Source organism: Erinaceus europaeus, chromosome 2, assembly GCF_950295315.1.
Source record: "Erinaceus europaeus chromosome 2, mEriEur2.1, whole genome shotgun sequence".
Taxonomy (NCBI): Eukaryota; Metazoa; Chordata; class Mammalia; order Eulipotyphla; family Erinaceidae; genus Erinaceus; species Erinaceus europaeus.
The window spans coordinates 46,608,845-46,634,577 of record NC_080163.1 but is presented as its reverse complement, the minus strand read 5'-3'; the positions used below and the strand labels follow the sequence as shown (position 1 = coordinate 46,634,577).

The 25,733-nt window shown below is 45.6% G+C and overlaps 1 protein-coding gene across 27 annotated transcripts in view; it reads right to left on the bottom strand.

Annotated features, from left to right (window-relative positions):
- LOC103109855 (protocadherin gamma-C4) overlaps nucleotides 1-25,733 on the bottom strand; it is a 243,096-nt gene that overhangs the window by 10,890 nt on the left and 206,473 nt on the right. For 23 of the 27 annotated variants that reach the window (XM_060179830.1, XM_060179844.1, XM_060179834.1 and 20 more), the window contains one exon: nucleotides 11,221-11,279. In XM_060179830.1, coding sequence (XP_060035813.1) covers nucleotides 11,221-11,279 — 59 coding nt within the window. Of the gene's footprint in view, nucleotides 1-11,220; nucleotides 11,280-11,619; nucleotides 11,782-14,120; nucleotides 18,209-18,274; nucleotides 20,981-25,733 lie in introns of those variants that run through there. The other 4 variants (XM_007518979.3, XM_060179927.1, XM_016186363.2 and 1 more) reach the window with 4 other exon arrangements.

Sequence of the window (25,733 nt, the reverse complement as noted above, 5' to 3'; positions counted from 1 at the left end):
ATTGAGAGCCTGGTACTAAATAATTGTAGTTATTTAACTGCAACTGGGACAAATGCCATGGAGGCAGAGTGGAGGTTATGGGTGAGTTCTCACTAGTTCAGGTGAGGGAATTCAGTCAGCGGGCTTCCCTGAGGAAAAGTGTGTGCACGTGTGTGTGTGTGTGTGTGTGTGTGTGTGTGTGTGTGTATACATATATATATATACATATATATATATAGGCACACATCTATGATCATATCATATGTATGTGATACAGAGGTAGAAAGGCAGAGAGAAAGAGTAAAAGAGATCATAGCACTGACACTTCCCTAACTGTCCTGGGGGCTGAGCTCAAACCTGGGTTGTGCAATGCAAAGGCAGCACACTATCCAGGTGAACTATTTGACTAATCCTGGGGATTTAAATTTAAATAAATTTTCCAGGTGATCTGTAGGCAAACAGCAGCTAAACTACATGTAGAAGGAATGATTTAGGGGGTTGGGCGGTGGTGCAGTGGGTTGAGCGCGCGCATGGCGCAAAACACAAGAACCGCGTTAAGCATCCCAGTTCAAGCCCCCGGGCTCCCCACCTGCAGAGGAGTCTCTTCACAGGCGGTGAAGCAGGTCTGCAGGTGTCTGTCTTTCTCTCCTCCTCTCTGTCTTCCCCTCCTCTTCCCATTTCTCTCTGTCTTATGCAACAGCGAACGACATCAACAACAATAGTAACCACAGCAAGGCTACAACAACAAGGGCAATAAAAGGGGAGAAAAAAAAAAAAAGGCCTCCAGGAGCAGTGGATTCGTGGTGCAGGCACCCAGCCCCAGCAATAATCCTGGAGGCAAAAAAAAAAGAATGATTTTTTTAAAAATCGGGGATCGGGTGGTAGCACAGTGGGTTAAGCACACATGGCGCAAAGCACAAGGACCGGTACAAGGATCCAGGTTTGAGTCCCCGACTTCCCACCTGCAGGGGGCGTTGCCTCACAAGCAATGAAGCAGGTCTGCAGGTGTCTGTCTGTCTTTCTCTCCCCCTCTCTGTCTTCCCCTCCTCTCTCTATTTCTCTCTGTCCTATCCAACAGTGACATCAGTAACAAAAACAATAACCACAACAATGATAAAACAAGGGCAACAAAAGGAGGGGGAAAAAAAACAGCCTATAAGAGCAGTGGATTCATGGTGCAGGCACCGAGCCCCGGCAATAACCCTGGAGGCAAAAAGAAATCATCATTTTTTTTTTTTAAATATTTATTTATTCCCTTTTGTTGCCCTTGTTTTTATTGTTGTATTTATTATTGTTAGCTATTGATGTCGTCGTCGTGGTTGGATAGGACAGAGAGAAATGGAGAGAGGAGAGGTAGACAGAGGGGGAGAGAAAGACAGACACCTGCAGACCTGCTTCACCGCCTGGGAAGCGACTCCCCTGCAGGTGGGGAGCCGGGGGCTCGAACCGGGATCCTTACGCAGGTCCTGGCGATTTGCGCCACGTGCGCTTAACCCACTGAGCCACCGCCCGACTCCCGAAATCATCATTTTGTAAAAAATGATATAAAAACAGGTTCAGGAGGGGCTGGATGGTGGCGCGCCTGGTTGAGCACACATATTACAATGTGCAAGGACCAGGGTTCGAGCTCCCAGTCCCCACTTACAGGGAGAAAGCTTTGTGAATGGTGAAGCAGGGCTGCAGATCTCTCTCTCCTTCTCTACCTCCCCTTCCCTCTCAATTTCTGGCTGTCTCTATCCAATACATAAAGATGATAATAAAAAATTAAAAATAAAATAAAAACAGATTCAGGCAAGACCATCAGTGAATACTGAAAGTGGGGAAGAGATTGCTCCAGTCTCAAACATCATCTGCAGGCTACATATTAATAATAAATATTTTAAACTGTCTTTATAATGGAGACATCTGGGGCCATCACTTTAACCAAGTGAACAAATTGAGCACCACTGATAACAGGAAAAACTGACAGGAGATGACTCCCAGTGTGATGATGTGAAGGGGAGTGTACAGTGTCATCCTGCAGTATTATTTGTTTGTTTATGTCACTGAGGTTTCTATGACTTTTTCAGATACAAGGTGAGAGACACAGAGAAATACTATAGCATTGAAGCTTCCTTTAATGCTGTGAGGAGCAAGTGTGAACCTGGATGAACATGGCAAACAGGTATACTGTCCAGGTGAATTATTTTGCCAGTGCATCTTTCAGTTTTCTTTCTGCTGGGCCTGATCTCATCATGAGAAAATGACCAGAAAATCTAGACTGTTTCAATATTTAAAAAGACAACTGGCATGAACTGTTAAAAAAAAAAAAAAAGTCAAGAATCAGGTGGTAGCTCAGTGGGTTAAGTGCACATGGCGCAAAGCATAAGAACCGGCCTAAGGATCCTGGTGTGAGCCCCCAGCTCCCCACCTGATGGGGAGTCGTTTCACAGGCAGTGAAGCAGGTCTGAAGGTGTCTATTTTTCTCTCCCCTTCTCTGTCCTCTTTCCATTTCTCTCTGTCCTATCCAACAGCGACATCAATAACAACAATAATAACTACTACAAGGGCAACAAAAGGGAAAATAAATAAATATAATAAAATTTTTTTTTTAACTTTATAAAAAAATCTATATTAAAAAAGAAAGGGAAGCTGTTCTTGATTAACGTGATGAAAGAGTCAGGGCAAACAAATGCAATTCATGTTTTCTTAATTGAATCCTGGATTTTTAATAAAAAGATAAAAGGACACTTGGGGAACATTTATGGAATCTGCCAGTAGGCTGTATATTATTGCATAAATGTTAAGTTCATCAAATGTGATCATTCTTTGGTAGCTATAAATGAGGATGTTATTGTTATTAGGAAATATGTACTAAAATATTTTGAAGCAACTCTTAAATGAGTCAGGAAAAATGTGTGTGTGTATGTGTGTGTGTGTGTGTGTGCATGTTGAAGGAAAGGAAAAATAAAACGAATGTGCAAAATATCAACAACTGTTGAAGTATTTTTGGATATTCACCATATTATTCTCTCAATGTTTCATTAGGTTTGAGACACTTTAAAATAAAAAACTGGGAAGAGAGGCAGCAGGGAGAAGAGCTTTAGTGCTATTGGGTAAAAAGCAGGGGGAGGGAGTCAGGCGGTGGAGCAAAGGGTTAATTGCAGGTGGCACAAAGCACAAGGACTGGTGTAAGTTTCCTGGTTCTAGGTCTCCGCTCTCCATCTGCAGGGGAGTCTCTCCATCTGTAGGGGAGTCGCTTCACAAGTGGTGAAGCAGGTCTTTAGTTGTCTGTCTTTCTCTCCCCCTCTGTCTTCCCCTCCTCTCTCGATTTCTTTCTGTCCTATCCAACAATGACATCAATAATAACTACAACAATAAAACAAGGGCAGCAGAAGGGAATAAATAAATTAATTTTTTTAAAAAAGAAAGCAGGATGAAAGAACACAGATTAGGAAGACGCCCTGTGGGGGGGGGGGTGGTGGATAGTGGCGTCTGGGTGAATGGAAGCAAGTGAAAGGTTATCTCTGGAACTGATGACCTGGGCCAGAGGGAGGACTTTTGGGAAAAGGTTGAAGGCTGATGGTCAAATCTAGGCAGGCTGCCAGTTCTCTGAAATCAAGAAAGAATGAGTGGAGGAGGAGAAACTACTTTTTGAGCCATTTACTGAGAACATCCTAATGTATGGGTACTGGACTAACTGAATTATTTACAAATATGCAGTTATTATATACATTGTAGATTAGCATATAAAGATCTGTATATGAATGTATTATTTATTTCTGTCTCAGAACCTGCAGGTAAATATGATTATCCCTATTTTCCAACAGATGAAATTGAGACTCAAGAAAAGGAGGAGAGACTTCCCTGAAGTGACATAACTGGTAACTGGCAGAGCTATAGCCCAATGCATGTCTAATGTGACTTCAAAGCCTATGATCTTAGATAAGACAACACACTGGGCTTTGGCAGGGAAGCCCTGTATCCCCAACAGCAGTTATAAGGGGCTCTTTCATGATTTGAAGAAGAGTGAAAAGTAAAAGTGGAAGAGGTGGATAACAGCTAACTGGCCAAGAACCCATTATGCACTTCATTCTACTGACAGGCTTTAAGACTTATGAGAGGATACAGTTTTTGCCCTAATAAGTTTGTATTCGGGGGCTGGATGGTGGCACAATGGGTTTAGTGCACATGGCACAAAGCGCAAGGACCAGCGTAGGGACCCCTGTTCAAGACCCTGACTCCCCACCTGTAGGAGAGTCACAGATGGTTCAAAGCTCAAGGACCAGTGTAAGGATCCCATTTCGAGCCCCCGGCTCCCCACCTGCAGGGGAGTCGCTTCACAAGTGGTGAAGCAGGTCTGCTGGTGTCTTTCTCTTCTCCTCTCTGTCTTCCCCTCTTCTCTCCATTTCTCTCTGTCATATCCAACAGTAATGACAACTGTGACAATAATAATAATAATAACAATGATAAACAAGGACCAAAAAAGGGGCAAAATGGCCTCCAGGAGCAGTGGATTCCTAGTTCAGGCACTGACCCCCAGCAATAACCCTAGAGGCAAGAAAAAAAAAGTTGTATTCAAGTTATCTGGTTGTGCATGTGAGGGAACATTCCAGAACCTGGACTATGACAGATGTTCCCTGCATCATGCCTAAGAAAGGAGAATGTGGGGGGGAGGGCAGGTGGCAGTAGATAGCATAGTGGTTAATGGTTATGCAAAGAGACTCGCATGCTTAAGGCTCTGAAGTCCCAGGTTCAGTCCCCTGCACCACTGTAAGCCAAAGCTCAATGCTCTGGTTAAAAAAAAAAGAAACGGGGTCGGTCGGTGGCACAGTGGTTAAGCGCATGTGGCACAAAGCGCAGGGACCGGCGTAAGGATCCTGGTTCGAGCCCCAGGCTCCCCACCTGCCAGGGAGTTGCTTCACAGGCGGTGGAGCAGGTCTGCAGGTGTCTATCTTTCTCTTCCCCTCTCTGTCTTCCCCTCCTCTCTCCATTTCTCTCTGTCCTATCCAACAACGAACAACATCAACAATGGCAATAATAATAATCACAACGAGGCTACAACAACAAGGGCAACAAAAGGGGGAAAAAATGGCCTCCAGGAGCAGTGGATTCATGGTGCAGGCACCAAGCCCAGCAGTAACCCTGGAGGAAAAAAAAAAAAAGAAACAAACAAACCTGGGAATCATTAGTGATAACATCCTGTATTTAACTGAGCGAAAATGTAAATGCATGGGTATTTGCATTTGTTTTGCTTGCTTGTTTAATGAGAGAGAGAGATGAAGAAAAGGTTTGCTCCACGTTTTTCTGGGGATTGGATCTAGGGCCTCATATTAAGAAAACCCAAAGAATTATATGCCAAGAACAGTGAACACCAGATGAAATTACATAATGTCTGAAATTTAAAATAATTCAAAGAGGGGATGAAGATGAAGAAAGAAGTGAAACAAAGTAGAGGGTTAGTTGAAGTTGGAGAGAAGGATCATAGAAGTTTATACTATTCCTCTGTTTATGCTTATGTTATTATTTTTAAATATTTTATTCTTTATATATTTGTATATTTATTACTTATATATTTTGGATAGAGAAGAGAGAAATTGAGAAGGAAGGGGGAGATAGAGAGGGGGAGAGAGTCATTTGCAGTTCTACTTCATTGCTTGTGAAGCCTCCCCTTTGCAGGTGGGGACCAGAGGCTTGAACCAGGGTCCTTGCTCACAGGAACATGTGTCCTCTGCCAGATGTGCGACTGACTGCCCAGCACCTACTATTTCTGTTTAATTTGTCATTTCTCAAGCTAAAAAATATTGTTAGGGGCTGGGCGGTAGCGCAGTGGGTTAAGCGCACATGGCACAGAGTGCACGGACCGCCATAAGGATCCTGGTTCAAGCCCCCCGGCTCCCCACCTGCTGGGAGGGGTCACTTCACAGGCGGTGAAGCAGGTCTGCAGGTGTCTATCTTTCTCCCCACCCCCCGTCTCCCCTTCCTCTCTCTATTTCTCTCTGTCCTATCCAACAACGACAGCAATAACAACAATAATAATAACAACGATAAACAACAAGGGCAACAAAAGGAAAAAAATAGCTTCCAGGAGCAGTGGATTTGTAGTGCAGGCACCAAGCCCCAGCAATAAGCCTGGAGACAAAATAAATAAATAAATAAAACATGTTAATGGTGGTTTCTCTGGGCTTTAAAAATATAGATGTTTTGGGGGGCTGGGTGGTGGTCATTAAAACACACATATAACCATGCACAAAGAACTGGGTTCAAGGCCTCTGCCACTACATGAAAGCACCTTTAGAGGGGAAGCTTTATAAGCGGTGTTGTGGTGTCTTTCCTTTTCTCTCTCCCTTACCTTCAATCTAAATGGGGGTGGGGGTGGGGGGGCTGGGTCATGGTGCAACTGATAGAGCACACTATACCACATTCCAGGATCTAGGTTCGAGTCCCAGGTCCCCACCGGCAGCTGGTGAAACTTCATGAGTGGTGAAGCAGTACTGTAGCTGTCTCTCCCTCTCTCTTTCTTCCTTTCTGTTTCTCTCTATATATATATTGAAAAAAGAAAAGAAAAAGAGGAAAAAAATGGCTGCCAGGAGTGGTAGACTCATCATGCAGGGCACTGAGCCCCAGCAATAACTGTACTAGCAAAAGAGAAAAGGAGAGGAGAAGAGCAGAGAGGAAAGGGAAGGGGAGAGGATAAGAAAAAGAACAACTGCCAGGAGCAGTAGAATTATGTAGGCACTAAACCCTAGCAATAACCCTGCTGGTAAAAAAAGAAAATGTTTTCCCTGTTAACATTTTTCTCTATTACTCATGTTTCTTTTATAAACAGGAAGCAAAAGTTGCTACTTGTTTGTTGAAGGACTGCCCAAAGTGAGGGGAAGCAGGGTTGCTAAGCATGGAAAGGGATCCAAAGTTAGGGAAGGGCAGTGTGAAGTCATCAAGAGAGAACAGAGGGGGACCCAGGAGTAGCCAAGTGGAGACTTCTCTATTCTTAGTCTGGGCACAGCCGCACAGCAGGACCTGGGTTATAGGTGAGAATGGAGAACTGACTTGTTAGGCTGAGAACTTGAGATAACAGCTGCTGAGAGCAGAAATCAAAAGGATGAGCTGCAAAGTGATAGTTCAGAAGTGAGAAGGAAAAGTATGTTACAGGGAGGGACTTTAGAACATGAGGCTTTTCCACTTAGGTCTAGAAAACGTGACCTAGTGTTCACTTGATCTTGAGCTATGTTTACTGAAGAACTTAACACTAACTCTGCTTTATATCTGGTATTCCAGAAGCTAAGATGGTAAGAAGGGAGAGTAGCAGGAATGTAGTGGAAAGCTTTAATTGTCATCCCCTCCATCATCCTCTCACTCCAGTCCACTTCTCAGAATGGCAGAAAAAGGAAAAACTCTCTGCCAGTATGTTGACACAAAGAGCTCTAACCACAGCACCCTTGTACATGTCCTTCTCTCCACTTGCCATGCTCTTCCCTCTATCTTTCAGCAGGTTAATTCATGTCTCAGCACGACCTCATTTTTTCCAAGATGTCCTCCTGCTCCTTGGGTGAGGCCAAATCCCTGTAATGCTCTCCTTACCGGGTACTACTCTTCATTGTACTTATGAACACCTGCATTTATTTATTGTGATTGACAATTATTTGTCTCTTTCAGCACAACTCCTCGAGAGCAGGGACTGTGTCTGTTTTATATGTCATATACTTAGAACACAACCTGGCCAAGAAGCAGCTTACTATTTATTGAAAGAATGAAGGCAGGAAGTTGCAGTTTCTGAAGTGAACCTCTACTGCTATTTCATCCCACCACGTTTGGAGCTAAGAGTCCTGAGCCTTTTCCATATCCCTAAGGAATTCCCTTGAGTTTCAGACAACCAGGTCCCTCAATTGATAAAAAGGGACTTGAGGCAGGATAAAGTGCTCAACCCAGTAAGCATATCAGAGGCAACTAGTGGAGTTTAAGTTCAGGCAGACCTCCCACCTTCTGCACTCCATAATGATCTCGAGTCCATACTCCCTGAAGGTTAAAGAACAGGAATGCTTCCGGTGGAGGGGATGGGATGCAGAACTCTGGTGGTGGGAATTATGTGGAATTGTACCTCTTATCCTACGGTCTTGTCAATCATTATTAATCAATAATAATAAAAAAAAGCTCATCAGTGGATCCCACCTCAGGGTTAGTATGTGACCTGGGATGGGGTGGGAACAGGACACAAACCGTGCTGTACTTCACTTGCTTCTCTTAGAAGCCTTCTTTTGCCCCTCCCCCATTACACTCACATTATCATTCTCTTCTCAAAATTTGCTATAATTTGTATGTAGACATTTTTATCTTTCTTGAGTGGACTAATGGTTTACAGTCAATAGTAAAATACAGTAACTTGCACATGTGTAGCATTTCTCAGTTTTTCATATAACAGTCTAACCCTCTCCTAGGTCCTACTTCCTCCTCTGCCACCATGTTCCAGGACTTGAACCCTCCCCTACCGTATGGAAACATTTTTCATGTGATGTATTATCCATCTCTTTCCTCTGTGACCTGGACATCTATAAGCCCAAGGATCTTGACTGCTTGTTCACTTGGGTAGATCAGTGTTTAGCACTGGGACTAGATCAAGTAAGAAGATGGTCAATAAGTATTTGTTGGGTGCATGAAAACATGAATGTCTGATTGCACCAAAGCACAGGATTCTAGGGAAGGAGAGGACGGGAGGGGGTGGAGGGAGCCTTGAGGTCCTGGTGCCTGATAGTGGGAAAGAACCTAAGTTGAAGGTAAGAGTGTCTTGCAGATACATATCACAGGGAGATGGGAAATTGTACCCGTGTGTTAATATCTGTACTGTAAACCACTACCCCCACACTCATAAAGTGGTTTGGTGGGGGGGTGGAGAAAGAAAACATGAATGAATGGGTAGCCTATTGGGAATGTAGGCCAGGGGAAAAAAGAGATGACTGGGGTCAAGGGAGGGTCAAGAACAGTAAATTTTTTCTGGTTTTCTGCCTTTTAAGGGGCTTCTAGGAAGTGCCGAGAGACCCTGATAGCAGGACAGGTTGGTATTACATGCCCAGGAGCTGCAGTTTCTACCTTACTCCAAGGACTGTGGGTTCATGTAATAGGAAGGGCTCATTATCTGAGCACCTGGGGAGATGTGGGCATCAAGTCCCTGACCATTGACCAGCAAAAGGGCAGGGAAATTGGCCCAAACTCAGCCCTCGAGTTCGATTCCTGGGCTCCTTCGACTCCTCCAGGCTCCAGACTTATAGCAGGCCTGGCCCAGAGCCCACCCTTTTCCTCTCAAACCAACAGAAGGTCTTTGCACCAAAGTCCTCCTCCCCCCATCCACAGGGGGTTCCTGTCTCAGTAGGATTTTTATACCAGACTGAAATGAACAGCTGGGCCAGCATGAATGGGTGGGTGTATGGGGAGGAGTAGAGATCAAAGGCTCTGTGTGTGAAGGGCAGGCAAAGGCAGAGTGTGTGTGTGTGTGTGTGTGTGTGTGTGTGTGTGTGTGTGTGTGTGTGTGTTGCACCCATCTATGTGCCAACTTGCCCAGAAGCACAAAGAAATGAGAAACAGAGACGGTAACAGAGTAAAAGACAGAATAAAATAGAGTCAGAGATAAAGAAAGAATAACAGAGGGAGTCAGGCGGTAGTGCAGAGGATTAAGTGCATGTGGCACAAAGCACAAGGACTGGCGTAAAGATCCCAGTTCGAGCCCCCGGCTCCCCACCTGCAGGGGAGTCCCTTCACAAGCGGTGAAGCAGGTTTGCAGGTGTCTATCTTTCTCTCCCCCTGTCTTCCCCTCCTGTCTTCAGTTCTCTCTGTCCTAACAATGAAGACATCAATAACAATAATAATAACTACAACAATAATAAAAAAACAAGGGCAACAAAAAAGGAAAATAAATTAAAAAAAAGAAAGAATAACAGAAGCTTAGTGAGGCAAGAAGAAACCAATAACATATAAATATATGGAGAGACAGAAAGATAGGGTGTATTGCACCAAAGTAAAAGACTCTGGGGTAAGGGGGAGGTCCAGGTCCTGGAACATGGTGGCAGAGGAGGACCTAGTGGGGGTTGAATTGTTCTGCAGAAAACTGAGAATGTTACACATATACAAATGACTGTATTTTACTATCAACTGTTAACCATTAATCCTCCATAAAGACATAAAAAAATTAAAAAGAAAAGAAAGATAGGGATAGAGACCAGGAAAGAGACAAAGAGACTAAGAAAATAAAGGAAAGCAGAAATAGGGAAAGACAGAAATAGAAAGACTGGAGATTATATATAATACAGTAGGAAGTAATGAAAGAAAAAGTAGAAAAGAAGTCATGGATAGAAATAGAAAAAAAAAAAGTGAAACAAGACTAAGACCAAGGAAGAGTCACATTTACTCATTAATACAATATTTATTGAGCACCTATGCCCTGCCAGGCAAACATGAGGCACAGATCAAGCATTGCAGGTAGATACAAATGATAATGAGACACAGCAATAAAGACAGAAACTGAGACAGAGACTGAGAAAAGAAGAGGCAGCGATTATAAATTATATTATTTTATTATATATTAGGTTACATATAATATATAATAAAATAATATTATTTTATTATTATATTTATTATATTATAAACTGAGAAGACACTGAAACACAGCAGCAGAGAAAAACGTCTATAGGTAGTGAGGGAAGGATGGGGGGGTCAAAAGGAAACTAGAGGAGAGGCAACATGTAGAAAGACTGCCCCTGAGCTCCCCCAAAGGCTTTCCCTTATCCTTTCTTGGCCCTATGTCCAGCTAAGCCATCTCCACCAGCCTCCCCCTCCTCCCCAACAACTTCCCATAGCCTCTGAAGGCTCCAATTGCTAGACATCTCCTCTCTTCTCCTTTCCCAGGCCAGGAGCCCAGCCCAGCCCAGAGCAGGGGGATATAGGCAGTATATGGGTATTAAAAAATATATCTCTACCCAGGGGCCACTTTAAGACAACTCTTTAACTTCAAAGTCCCCAAGGGATAGGAAAAGGTTTATTTGGTGAGAAGAAGAGGGGAAGATGTGTATGAATTCAGTTTACAAAATAGCCAGAGTAAGCAAGTATTTCTTCCTTCTGGGGTCTGTGCGCTCCAGACAGGCCACAACATCCATGACATTTGGAACTGAGAGAAGAAGCCTTTGTAGCAATCTAAGCCCATCCCCATCTCCTCCCACGTCATCACCGAGAAAATGCCGCAGAGAAGAGGGTGGGCTTGAAGAGGCAGTCACCTACCCGCTGGTGCCGGGTCTCTGGGCTTGAGAGAAACGCCAGTCCGTGTTGGGTGGGGCTTGCTGTAGAGAAAACAGAGGGAAAGAGAAATCAGAATGTCACCTGAACCCCTGCGAATACGTGGGAAGAAAAGGGGAGGGAGGAGTGGACACTGAAGTAAATGGGAGATAAGAGAGGAGTGCACTCATCTAAAAACAAAATATACCCTGGGTCTCAGAGGTTTGAGACACAGGAAACAGAGAAATAAAAATAGCATTTATCTGACACAGTGAGCAAAACCAGATTCCTTTGCTAGAGAAATGAGCCCTTCCTCCCTGTCCCCAGACACCAAATTTCTGAGATTCATCAACCATAAGTGTCTTGTGTAGAATGCAGGTGGAATGTGATGCAGGACACTCCTACCCAGTGTGGCAAAGGAGACTTTGATGAGAATTCCACCAGCTCTAGAAAGAATTCATTCAGTTCCTCAGCTTGGAACAAAGCTTCCTCTGCAGCAAGATGGCTGTGCTCTGGGTAACCCTTTCCATGCCAAGTGCTACTGTAACACATTCAGCGAATACCTCCTCCAGTCTCTTAGTGCTCGAGGATCCCTTCCCACAGCTAAATACATTATTAATTTAGGAATCATGCCAGACTGAGCCTTTTCAGGGCATCCAAGCCCCAGGACACCTCTGACCCCTAGAACTCTGTGCCAGACAATGACCAAAACTGAGGAGAAGAGAACAAGGCCACTCTGTCTGGGATACAGAGAACCGCTGGGATGGAGCCCAGTAGAGATCAAGCTCCCACAACCTCCAAGCAGAGCCAATGATGTCTCCAGGGCTCCCAAGGGGCCCTGTCTGTAGCCATGTCCTACCTGGATGGTGTGCAATTCTGGCCAGCCACTTCACTCCCAAACCTCACCAGCCTTTCTAGATCCTGTTGTACCTTTCTAACCCATCACATACTCTTCTGGAGCATCCTAGAATCAACTCCTCACCAGTTCTGGAGTGTGCTGATAATTAATTCTCACACTCCCAAGAGCAGAGAGGGAGGTGTGAGCATCTCTGATTACTCTGGGGGAGAAGAAAGACCCATAGCTGCCAAATGACTTTCACTCAGGATGACAGGTAGCATGATGTGAACAGAATTCAGAAATTTAGCAACCCAGGTACAACAGGATTCACCAGCATCATTCTGGGGTGCTGTGGGCAGGGGACTGGGGTGTCTCCCCTTCAGTCACAGCATTATTAAACAGCAGTATCTACAGAGGTGCAGGGACCCTGATAATTTGAAAGAGATGAGTTGTGCAAAACTCACAAGCTACAAAAAGACACAGGTCCAAGTTTGTTTAGCTAGGCCTGCTTGGGAATAAGGAACACCAGATGACTTTTTCCAATACGTAAAGCCCTAAGTGGGACAGAACTTCACTTTTGCCCCATCTCAGTAGATGCAAACCGTTAGTCCTGTGTTCTGGCTCAACAAGGTCCAAGTGCATGGTGACTGGAAGTAGATTCTGGAACAAGGCAGGTCTTTATCATTTACCCTGTGAACCTGAGCAAGTCACTTGAGCTCTGTGGAATGCTGTAATGTAGTGGGGGATGCTAGTGTACCTTACCAACAAAAGTGCTGGGAAGAGCAAAAGAGCCTGTGGTTCTTGGAAGGGGGTGTGTGGGAAGCCTCTCTCCATCAGTTACCAGAATCACCAAGGGGAGGGGAGGGCTGGCCTTTGAAAATATAATTCTAATTCAACCCATGCAAATGGGACATAGCTGTCTTTAATAATAGCTTGTGAGGTTACAGAAACTTGTGATTTTTATGATTATAGTTTTCCCCCAATACATGAAGGCACCCTCGCATTCGACACAGACTGTGGCTCTCTGTCAGCCAGAGAAAGAAGGATTTGGTCACCCCCGAAAACCCTGATCCTAGACCACTGGGCACATGGTGGTCACGACGGAGCCAAAAGCCTAGCTCTGTTCGTCTGATGCGCAGGTGCTCCTGAATCCCACTGCTCGCCGGAGTTTGTGGCCGCTGGTGCCACCAAGGTCCCGGCTGCCTGGTCCACAGGGACCTGCTGACTGACCCCAGGCTGAGCCACAGGGTGACAGCCTAGGTTGTCCGCTTGGGGCTTCAGGAATTGGAGACACCTCTGCCCACCTCTCCAAGTCCCAGGTCGAGGGGGTCACAATGGTCTGTGCCCTGAGTGGCCCCTGTGCTTTGGCTTTGTCAGCTGGGCTCAGGTTTGCCCTGAGGATCAGGGTCCTGAGTCTTTGCTGGCTTTAGGTCTTGATCTGGGATCCCCAGCCCGCTGGGTGAGCCTCATGTGGGAGCACCCCATGGGGAGCACTCCATGGGGAGCATCTCAGGGGGAGCACCCCATGGGGAGCATCTCAGGGAAGCAGTGCATGTGTGAGGGAGGCTGAGGGGCCATGCACAGGTTGGCGGAAAGCAGGCTGTGCAGGAGCAGCGTGAGCCCTCGGTGCTGATGGTGTGAGCAGAGGGAGCAGCCCAAGCCTTGTGTGCAGAGGCCTCGCTGGTTTGCACGCTCTAGGGACTGGGGGTGGGGGGGGGTTGGCAGGCTGAGGAGACAGGGAGAAACTCAAAGGCCATCAGTCTGGCAACAGGGTTGGAGCAGTAACTGCCTCCACTTGGGACCGCCCCCCAACATACCCCCCAGGGAATATCTCCAGAAAAATCTCCGGCCCCCAGTCATTTCTGAGTGTGGGAGCTGGGAGCGAGCCTACCACCCTGCATCCTGAAATGACCACCCTGCCTTGGTCACACTTCTGGTTTCACGCACACAGTCCAAACAGTCCAGACAATCAGGTGGAGTGCAGCCCCCGAGGGGAGTGGGTACAAGTTCAAAGTCCTGGATGTGGACTGGGGGCTTTTCCACTGCTGCCCCCAGGGGTTGTCCTCACCTGGCTCGGCTCCCGCAGGGTATTCAAGGGAGACCTGAAGGCATCAGGTTCCAGCGCCACAGCTGAGGGCTGCTGGACGCTGAGTGGCCTCAGAAAAGTGAAGTCACTGCCATCTGAGGCTGGTGAGAAACACGTCCTGTAGCAGTGGCTCTGCGAGCCTGTGGGTCTCAATGTCACTTCCATGTACTTGAGTGTGCCGTCGGAGCTCACCTGCAGGTTGGGGCTGGACTGCTTATAGAACTCCCGGGAGGGTGAATCCTGGGCCCTGCAGCACTGGCCCCCACCCATGTCCCCATCTGCATGCCCTCGAAGGCACTTAGCAGACATAAAGGTGAAGGTGACTAAGGATAAGAGACTGACCGATGCAAGAGCCACAATGAGGTAAAGAGTAAGGTCTGACCGCTCAGGAGGGCGTGTGAGGTAGTCACTGGATTTGGGTGTCTCCTCTGGGTCATCATCCTCCAGAACTAGCAGCACAGTAGCTGTAGAGGAGAGTGAAGGTTCACCATTGTCTTTCACCAAGACCACCACCTGCTGGGTGTCAGAGTCATCTTCTAGTAAGGCCCTGGCTGTTCGTACCTCACCAGTGTGTGCAGATACCAGGAACAGTTCTGGGGCAGTGGACTGTGGTAACAGTGAATAGGAGAGCCAAGCATTATGGCCTGCATCAGCATCCACAGCTGTCACTTTGGTGACTAAGGAGCCAGGAGGAACAGACCGAGGGATACGCTGGGGGACTGAGAGTTCTTGGCCCGGCCTTGGGTGCAACACAGCTGGGGCATTATCATTTTGGTCCAGGACAAACACGTGCAGAGTTGTGTTGGCTTGCAGTGGAGGAGAGCCAGAGTCTCGAACCCCCACCATGATGTGCAGCATCTGCAACAATTCATAGTCAAAGGTACGCTGGGCAAAGACACGCCCATCTTCAGGGTTGACATATACAAAGGAGGAGGCTGGGGCCCCCTGAATCTGATTCCCTACAATGGAGTAAATGAGGCGGGCATTATCCCCCGTGTCTGGATCTGAGGCAGCCACGGTGCAGAGAAGAGAGCCTGGAGGTCGGTTTTCTGAGATGTAAGCTGTGTAGAGTTGCTGGTTGAAGTAGGGTGCATTGTCATTGACATCTGAAATATTGAGCCTGATGGTGAGCTGTGCATGGAGGGGAGGGGAGCCAGAATCACTGGCCAGCAATTCAATAATATAGTGGGATCTAACTTCACGGTCTAAAGCCTGGCTGGTTAGCAGTGAGTAGTGGTTCTCAGAAGGCTTAATCTGAAATGGCAGGTCTGGAGAGATATCAAGGCTAACTTCACCATTTCTTCCTGAGTCTCGGTCCCGCACATTGAACAGTCCCACTGCAGTGCCCACTGGAGTGCTCTCCAAGACAGGGTTTACCAAGGAGGTCAGCAGTACTTCTGGGACATTGTCATTGGCATCTCCCACATCCACTTGAATCACACAATGGCCTTCCATGGCTGGCTGTCCTTGGTCACGGGCTTTGGCATGGATTTCATAAAAACGTGACTCTTCAAAGTCTATGGGACCCAATACACGTATTGCACCACTGTGAGGATCTAAGCCAAAAAGATTCCGCACTGCCTCAGATGTATGGTCTCCAAAAGAATAGAGTAGTTGGCCATTGGTGCCCTCATCTGGGTCAGTGGCATTGAGGCGGAGCACCAGTGTACCCATGGGTGCATTCTCTGGAAGTCCCACACGTAGAACTGAGGACTGAAAGCTTGGAGCATTATCATTGATATCCAGCACAGTGACAGAGATAAGAGTGGTGCCTGAGCGCGCTGGGTTACCCCCATCCACAGCAGTAAGCACTAGCTTATGTCTTGCCTGTGCCTCACGATCCAGCTGCTGATCTAGCACCAGCTCTGGAAACAGCTTTCCATCTTTTAGGGTCTTCACATGCAGGGAGAAGTGGCTACTGGGGCTTAGAATATAGAAGCTCACAGTATTGGTGCCCACATCTGGATCCTGGGCACTATCCAGTGGAAACCGTGCCCCAAGTGCAGCTGATTCTGAGATGCGTAGCTCTTGTTCATATGTGGCAAAGCTAGGAGCATTGTCATTAAGATCCAGGATCTCTACCTCTACACGGATTAATTCCAAAGGGTGTTCAGTCACCACCTGCACTGGCAGCAGGCAGTTGGTGCTGGCTCCACACAGGCTCTCTCGGTCAATCTTCTGATTCACTGCCAGAGCACCACTCATCAAGCTCAGAGAAAAATAGTGCTCATTTTCCTCAGAACCCAATCGCAGTCGGCGGCTCAACAGATCTGTCACCTTTAGACCTAGATCCTGTGCAACATTCCCCACCAGAGTCCCCAGCTCAGACTCTTCCACCACTGAGTAACGAAGCTGTCCAGACACCCAGCCCCAGCAGCACAAGGACAACATGCATAGCACTTGCCATTTCCCAGAGAGCTGTGGGGATGTCCTAGGCCCCATGACCCAGAAGTCCCTTCCTGGACACTGACTTTGTGCTGTCCTGTCTCCAAGGTAGACTTCAGGGCTTGGAATGTAGCAGCTGAAATCTCTTGTCTCCTTCCAGCCTTTTTAAAAACTGCTCCGAGGTTTGTCTGCCCGCAGCAGTTCTTAGTCACCAAATGGCGGGGGTGGGGAGAGGAGGGGAACTGAGTGGAGCTGGGGAACTGGGGGAGGAGAGGCGGGCAGAAAGAGCAGATTCCCCACCTCGGCACTGAGTCTGATTGGTCAAAAAGTCTGTCTGCTCTCAACCAATTATGAAGTCTCCTTAGTTCTGGAAACCTTAGGAACAGGCACTGAAAATCTGTGTCACAGAAGCCTCCTACCTCCCCACTCATTTCATGCCGCAAGTTGATTCAACCCCCTTGGCAGCAAAGTTTAGCAGCTCAGATGGTGCTCAACAGGGAGTACAAAGTGGTACAAAACTTCTCAGTGTTCTGTCTCAGCAACTTTCGGCAAAACTTCAGAGGTTTCTACTACTTTGTTTGAACCAACAAAACTTTGTCCTTCTGGGGGAGGATATGTGTTTCCCCTCCCCTCCCATCCTGTCAAATGCTGCTAAAGTGAGAGAAAAGATCGGTTAGAACCCTGTAGAGTCTTGCTGTGACTCTCCTTTAATGCTCTGAGGAGTTTTAGTCAGCTGGTGACTAGAATTTAGCTTTTTTTGGGATCCAAGAGTTGAGCTGTGGAATGAGCATCACAACTTAAGGTAGAGAGAACATTTATGGGACTGATCCAGATCACCCAAAGATAACTCAAAGCTAAACATGGGCTACAGGCATTATGGTTTTCAAAAGAACTCTCTACTTAAACACTCCTAGGGCGACTATCTAGAAATAAATTCTGCAGTTGTAAACCAGTTTTCTAATATTAAGTGACTTCAGTTATTGTTTGGTTTTTTTCCCCCTCCAAAGAAGTAATGCTTCCTTATTCCCAGTCTACTACATCTAGCTCAAATTCCAGTTGGGATTTGACTGGGATCCCTGAAGGTCTGGATTAAAAGGTCCCTGCTTCCACACTGATGACCCTCTACTCCCACGGCTCTACTTGTTAAGACTTCCAGTAAAGAGTTCCTTTCTCTGTGAACTGGAGAGTACCTGATACTGTGGGGCAAATCCCCTCAGTCCAGTGGGAACTGGTAACCTAGAGTTAAGGTGGTTAATGCTGGATCCCTCATTCTGGAATAATAAAGTAGCTACCTGGTTAGGTGACTGCCTGGGGCATCCTATTCTTAGGCCCCATAGCTACCTTTTTAAAAATTTCAGTTAGTTGCCTTTATTTCTTTATTTTTAAGTCTTAATTAGTGATTTACAGGATTATAGGATAATAGGTAGATAGTTCCACTGAACCATAGCCTTCTCTGTGTCCCTATTCTATCAGCATGCTTCTATGATGCCCTTATTCTTCATCACTTAGTTTAATTTCTTACTCCCAGATAAGGATATAACCCAATGCACAGGCACTAATCTGTGATAACTCTCTGGTCAATTCACAAAACACTTTCAAACACAGCATCTACCACATAATTACCTCTCATAGAAAATAGTGACATCACTATGGGCTCTTACAGAGAGGCTGATACTCTCTGGCACATGGCCCAGCCATATGCCTGGATCACAGTAACCCTCAAGCATTGGCTGAGCTTGCAAAGATCTCACCTCTAGCCCATAGAGAAGATCAGAGGGTGGACAGCTTGGGCGAACAGGCTCCCCTGCCATAGGTGCACTGGGTGACTTCACCATCATGAAGCTATCACTCCGAGTGGGTGCAGAAGCCAATGGTGTACAGCCATGCGAGTGGCCGCCCACATCAACAAACTTGATAGGATCATCTGACCCTAGTTGGATTCGGAGGATACCATTGGAAGGGGGAAGCCCTTCCCTCCTTCGAGATTTGGTGAGACAGGCACAAGTGCCAGCAGGAAAGCAGGTCACTCCACAGGCAGCCCCACGAAGACATTTTGAGAGTAGTGCCACAAATGAGCCAAAGGAGACAAAGCAAATTGCTACTAATGATACAGCCAAGTAGAGAGTCAGGCGGGATTCTCCTTCCCTTGGAGCTGAAGATTCTCGGAGATCAGGGACAACTGGATGAGTGTCTTCCTCCAATGATACTAGGAGAGTAACAGAGGTAGAAAGTGGAGGGCTACCACTATCTTTGACCACAATGACCAGCTTCTGTGGTGGGAGATCAGCTGGGATGGGGACAGCCGTCCTCACCTCACCAGCATAGCGACTAACTGCAAACAGACTAGGATCAGGGGCCTCCAGAAGCTGATATGAAACCCAGGCATTGTAACCTGAGTCCAAGTCCACAGCGGTCACCTTTGTGACCAGGTGGCCAGCACCAACTGATGGAGGCAGTGCTTGGGGACATAAGGAACCAGGCCGGGCCCTAGGACGGAGCACAGCTGGGGCATTGTCATTGAGGTCCAGCACAAACAGACGAACTGTCACAGTGCTGCTAAGGGGTGGGTTTCCCCGATCACGGGCCTGCACCTCAAACTGCAATGTCTGTGTTTGTTCATAGTCAAAGGATCGAGTAGCATGAACGGCTCCTGTCTGGGGGTTCAGAGAGATGAAGGAGGAAGCTGATACATCTCGATTTCTGGGTTCTAGGAGAGAGTAGGAGATAAGTGCATTCAAGCCAGAATCTGGATCAGAGGCTGCAAGGGAGCAAAGCAGGTCTCCTGGGCGATTATTCTCAGGAACAAACACTTCGTGTGACCTCTGGAAGAAAGAGGGTGGGTTATCATTCACATCTGAAATATTGAGGAAAATAGTCCTTTGGGTACTCAAAGGAGGGGTCCCAGCATCAGAAGCAGTGACCATGATGTCATAGCTGGATTTGGCCTCCCGGTCCAAAGGCCCAGCAGTCACCAGGGAGAACTGGTTCCTGAAGGCTGATTTGAGGGCAAATGGCAGGTGGTCAGGAATACGGAGGCTCACATCTCCATTTGATCCTGAGTCCGGATCCTGCACACTGATGAGTGCCACCACAGTGCCAGGCTCTGCGCTCTCAGGGAGAGTCCCAAGCTCTGAGGTCACTGTGATGTGGGGGGCATTGTCATTCACATCCAGAAGATCCACCCGAAGGCTGCAATGTTGTTCCATGGCTGGAGAACCCCCATCTCGAGCTCGAACATCAAATTCGTAGTAATTCTCACTCTCAAAGTCTAGGGGCCCCTGCAGAGTAAGCTTTCCAGTAGTGGGATGCAGGCTAAAGAGGTTTCTCACACGATCAGGGGTGTGGCCACTGAAAGAAAAGGTGACGTTACCACTGGGACCCAGGTCTGGGTCTGAGGCATTGAGCTGGATGAGCAGCATGCCGGCAGGTGCACTCTCCAATATGCTGATCCTGTAGCTGGACTGCTGGAATGCTGGGGCGTTGTCATTCACATCCAGCACTGATACCCGGAGTTCTGCTGTGCCAGATCTTGGGGGGTTCCCTCCATCCACAGCAGTCAGTACCAGGCGGTAGTCTGACTGCTTCTCCCGATCCAAAGGCTTCTCTAGAAGCAGCTCTGGGACCAGGCTGCCGTCGCTGCGCTTCTTGACATCCAGCGCAAAGTGTTCATTGGAGCTTAGTCTATAGCTACTGATGGAGTTGCTTCCCACATCTGCATCCTGAGCCTTTTCCAAGGGGAAACGTTGTCCTGGAGGAGCTGCTTCCCCAATCTCCAAGTCCAGCTGCTGCCGAGGAAATCGGGGGGCGTGATCATTCACATCCACGATCTCCACCTCTGCTCGGTACATTTCCAAAGGTCCTTCGGTTACAAACTCCAGGGGCATGATGCAGCTGGCACTTAGCCCACACAGTGCCTCTCTATCGATTGGATTCTTGATGAGCAGGGCACCGCTGTCCAAATCCACACGAAAGTGTCTCTGGTTCACCTCTCCGGCTACTTGCAGCCTGCGAGCTGACAGACTCTCTGTATCCAGCAAGAAATCTTGGGCGACATTCCCTACAAAAGTCCCTTCCTGTGACTCCTCTGGGACTGGGTAACGGATTTGCCCACAAACATAATCCAGGTGGCAAAAGAGGAACAATAGGGTAGCCCCCCAGCAAATTTCCACCCAGTCTCTCACCTTGCAGAGCATTGCTGCCACCCGATAGTTCTCTACCTGGTCCTGAGAAGCAGAAGAAGGCGACCCGCCCCAAACAGCCACAGCAGCTATTTCCCTTTCCCCGCGCCAGCTCTGGCGCGGCCGGGGTCGGCGCTGCAAGGGTTACGCGCCGTTTTTTTGCTGGTGGCGGGGTAGATTTGTCTGCCTTCCACCACCGGATTGGCAGAAAGCGGTTCCTGGGCTCAGCCAATAGGCTGAACAGAGAATATCCCAATAGCAGCAGGGTTAATGCGTCGCAGCATTGGAAAAAAAAAAAAAAATCCCTATCTAGCTCCTTCCTCCCGCTCAACAGCATTTCTGAGCACGGGCTGTCTTAGTGGAAAGGCAGACAACATACATGTATTTTTTTTTTTCTCTAACACATCCCTCCCGCCCCCTTTTTCGGCGGGGAAAACAGCGACAGCCAAAGCCCTAGCAGCCTGCGGCCCAGAGAGGGAGTAGCCATTCGAGACTGGTCACTTTGTTCAAGCTAGTGTTGTCATCAACCAATATTCTAAATGAGTAGCTGCTGCCTTAATCTGATTGTATTAGAGGAACAGCTAATTAGAAGCACTGCCATATACTGCCCCTCTGCAGATTATTTGGTAATGTAGCCATCTCTTTGCAGAAAAAGGCTTACACATTAATGTAACCAATTAGATTTATGCAGTACACGTTTTTGTTGTAACAGGAGGCATAGCGGGGGAAACCAAACCTCTCTTATTCAGATACTTGCTAGTGATGTACTAAATTACCATTCACTGATTTCAAGGACAGTATGGAAGAAAAAGAAGCAGGGTGGAGGAAGAGGGTGATGTTCCAAATCAGTAAAGAAAAGGGTGCTAAGGACTAGTTCTCATTCCCTGATGAATGCTAATGTTCACAGATTTAATAGTTTCCTTGAATGGCTGACATCAGCTACCACCAGCATTGTGCCTATAAATCCTCTTTATTTGACTCCTCGGCTGTGCCTGATTTGTTGTTAATTATCAATAGAGACTATTTCAAAAGAGCAAGCTTTTCACTTAGCGCCAGGGGACCTCTTTGAGCAAGGACTAGATCTCACCCCCACTCTCCACCCAGACCCAGACCCTCCCCTCCCCACTGTCTCCCTCCCCCACAAATGCAGAAAACACAACTCATTTTACACATTAGTTACCTTCAAACTGTAATCTGAGTAGCAAACACACCACAACACAAAGAGAAAAAAAAACAACCTTATCTGGAATTACAAGTCTTAACTCATTTGAATTTTCACCCAAATTCTGCTCTAACCAGCAACAAACCATGAAATTTGTATCCAAGATTCTTATCCATTTCCAGAGAAAAACCACCAGTTACACACCCCCCCACCTTGACTACAGTGAAGTGAGCAATCAACATTCTGTCTGGCCTTTAAGGAAAGATTTTCTCTGTTCATTTATAAAAAAAAAATAAAATAAACACACACCACCACCACCACTAAATTCCATAGGAATGATGGAAGTGTAAATCTGATCCTTTAGGATTTACTATTTCAACAAACTGATGATCATCCTGCTGGATGCCCCACTCTGAATGGGGGTGGGTGGGGAAGGGATGGCACACTTCATATTTCATGTCAATCAACAGGTTTTGGTGATTTTACTATCATTTCCTATCTATGTTGTGCTGATTATCAATCTTCTCAAATGTTGTAAGTTTTCTAACTGTTCAGTCTTGTCTCCAGTCTCAAAATAACAAAATCCACTTCACATGCTGCTGCCAGAATAATTCTACAACAAAACACCAGATACAACATATATGTCTCCAATCTCAACATAAACTTAATGTACTTCATGTACTGCTGCCAGGATAACCCCAGATGCTATAATATATATGTTAGTTCAGAATTCTGTAGTGACTATCATCTGTGCAGAATAAAGACTCCTTGGTAACTCAAGACCTAACTAGGGAGCTGGGTGGTAGCGCAGCGGGTTAGGTGCACATGGCACAAAGCTCAAGAACCAGCCCTAAGGTTGCCGGTTAAAGCCCCTAGCTCCCCACCTGCACGGGGTCACTTCACAAGCCTTGAAGCAGGAATGCAGGTATCTATCTTTCTCCCTCTCTGTCTTCCCCTCCTCTCTCCATTTTTCTCTGCCCTACCTAACAATAGCAGCTATAACAACAATAACAACTCCAACAAGTGCAACAAGGGCAACAAAATGGGAAAAAATGGCCTCCAGAAGCAGTAGATTCTTAGTGCAGGCACCAAGCCCCAGCGATAACCCTGGAGGAAAAAAAAAATCTACCTTTTGCCTACTTACTTCACTGTAACTCCTAGAAAGACTATTTTACAAACACTTTTAAACATTCTGCAATAATAAAACATTATCCTCTGCTCCCTCTGCAAGGAGTTTCCCCCTTCTCTTCTAAGATCTGACAAATTATTACTCAACCTTTAATTTCCAGCTCAAACATTACCACCTCTATTAAGTCTTTATGATTTCCCCAGGCTGATTTAGGTATTTTCTCCCCTTTATCCCCATTGCTTCTTGCATTATGCAGCTCTCTATGATCATTTTATGTATTTTTGCATTATTGTCTCCTGTGGTACACTATGCATCATAATGGCAAGGACTGCATTTTGCTTTGTCTTTTACACTGTATATAGCACATAGAGATATATGCCCAATAAATAGTGATTAAGTTATCCAACAAATACTTTTGAATATTTGCACTCTATATAAAGGAGTACTAACATTGAGTACTGGTACTATATGTATTGTGTTTCACTCTCATAACAATCTTGCAAAGTAGGCATTGTTTTTATTTTACAAATGAGGAAGCTGAATTTAGAAAGGTTAAGAGACCTCTTCAAAGCTAAGCAATTAGTTTGTGTACTACTAAGGTTCCCTTGGCTCCTACCCCAATCTGTCTAGAAATAAATAAAAAACCCTTTCTATAATATCTTAAATAGTTTTTCTATCATTTTATCATCCTTGTAACCATAAACTGTAGTTTAATGATGTCTTCACTACTCCAAGAACAAGATATTTTATAGATCTCTACTACTTATTCTTGCAAATGCACAGAAAACAGATAAGCACACAATTTATACAGTGTATATTACTAGAACTGGATCATTACAAATCTTTAACCCTACATATTTGCAATTTCATCTGTTAAACCAGGTATGTGAATGTTCAATCTCTGTAGACAGGAGCTTTATAGCTTCATTTATAAAATATATGCTCTACTTGGGCTGGAGCTGTACTGAACCAAAGTAAAAAACTCTGGGGTGGGGGTGGGGAGTATTCTGGTCCTGGAATATGATGGCAGAAGAGGAACTAGAGGGGGTTGAATTGTTATGTGGAAAAATGAGAAATGCTACACATGTACATACTACTGTACTTTTCTGTTGACTGTAAGCCATTAATACCCCAATAAAGAAAAAAAAAGTATATATATAGCTAAGGAGACAGCATAATAGTTATGCAAAAGATTTTCATGCCTGAAGCTCCCTGGTCCCAGATTCAGTCCTTATCACCACTATAAACCAGAACTGAACAGTGCTCTGGCCTGCCCCTTCCCCCCATTTTTCTTTGTATTGCTAAAAATAAACAAACCATTAAAATATATGCTCTAATGGTTTTTATTAATATATAATTCACCCATTTAAAGTGTATAAATGATTTTTAGTATATTCACATACTCTGAAAAATTATAACCATCAGCACAATCTAATTATATAAACTTTTGGCCACTCACACTTATCAGCTCTAGATTTTTTTTTTTTAATTTTGTATTATTTATTTTCCCTTTTGTTGCCCTTGTTGTTTTATTGTTGTTGTAGTTATCACTGTTGTTGTTGATGTGTCGTTGTTGGATAGGACAGAGAGAAATGGAGAGAGGAGGGGAAGATAGAGAGGTGGAGAGAAAGACACTTGCAGACCTGCTTCACCTCTTGTGAAGCGACTCCCCTGCAGGTGGAGAGCTGGGGCTCGAACCAGGATCCTTATGCTGGTCCTTGCGCTTTGCGCCACTTGCACTTAACCCGCTGCACTACCGCCCGACCCCCTAGCTCTAGATTTTTAAAGCCTAACTGCCTAGGTACTAGTAGTTGAGGAAGATTTTCTCTGTAGATGACTGAACTATTTATTTTCTTCCCTTATAACAGTCTTCTAGAGGTAGTCTATATAACATTTTAAGGTTGAGAAGTGACATCACAGATTTTTCTCTGGTCGTGTTCAGTGTTAAGATTATGGTTGGGTAAAGAACTGATAAAATAATAACCACTGTAATACCTAGGAATTTCAACAATTATGGCATGTCTGATGTATACATTATATCATGCACTGATCTAAAAGATCCTTCCTGTATGTGACAAATAGGTTTAGACCATAGATTAACTTACCTAAGGACTATTAGTTGGTAAAGTAGTGGGACCTTATTTGCCCAGTTGTCAAATTCAAGATTTTATAGCAATAGTACACTCTTAGTTTAAAAAATAATAAAAGTGGCTCTTCAACATTTGGAATTGTATTCAGGTTTCACACCAAGACAAAAGTCTTGAAAGTCACCTGTTCACCATCGTAAATGAAAACAAGAACAGCATTTCTGAGGGCATGAATGTTCTAACCTTTTACATTATGTGTATACCAAAGGCAAATAATACTGGAAGGCTCAGGGACAACTCTAAGAGGACACAAAACAACTCTCATTTTGTTTGTTTGTATTGCCTGGATATATTTTTAAAATAAATTCTTGCTTTTGTAATTAATAGTAGTTATCTTTGGGTTGGGGAACTATACTTCATTTTTTCTCTATACTTTCTAATATTCCCCAATTTTTCTATAAACGCTCAGGCATAGCTATTATAGCATAAGAACAGTTTGTAAATAATAGGCACATCAATTCAGTAGTTTGCTTGAAATAAAATCTAAAGGCTACTCAGAATTTTATTAGTTCACAGAAAATTATCTGAGAATGATATATAAGGAAAATTATCAGTAAAACATTGGTTTTAATAAAGATGTAATCATTTGAAAGA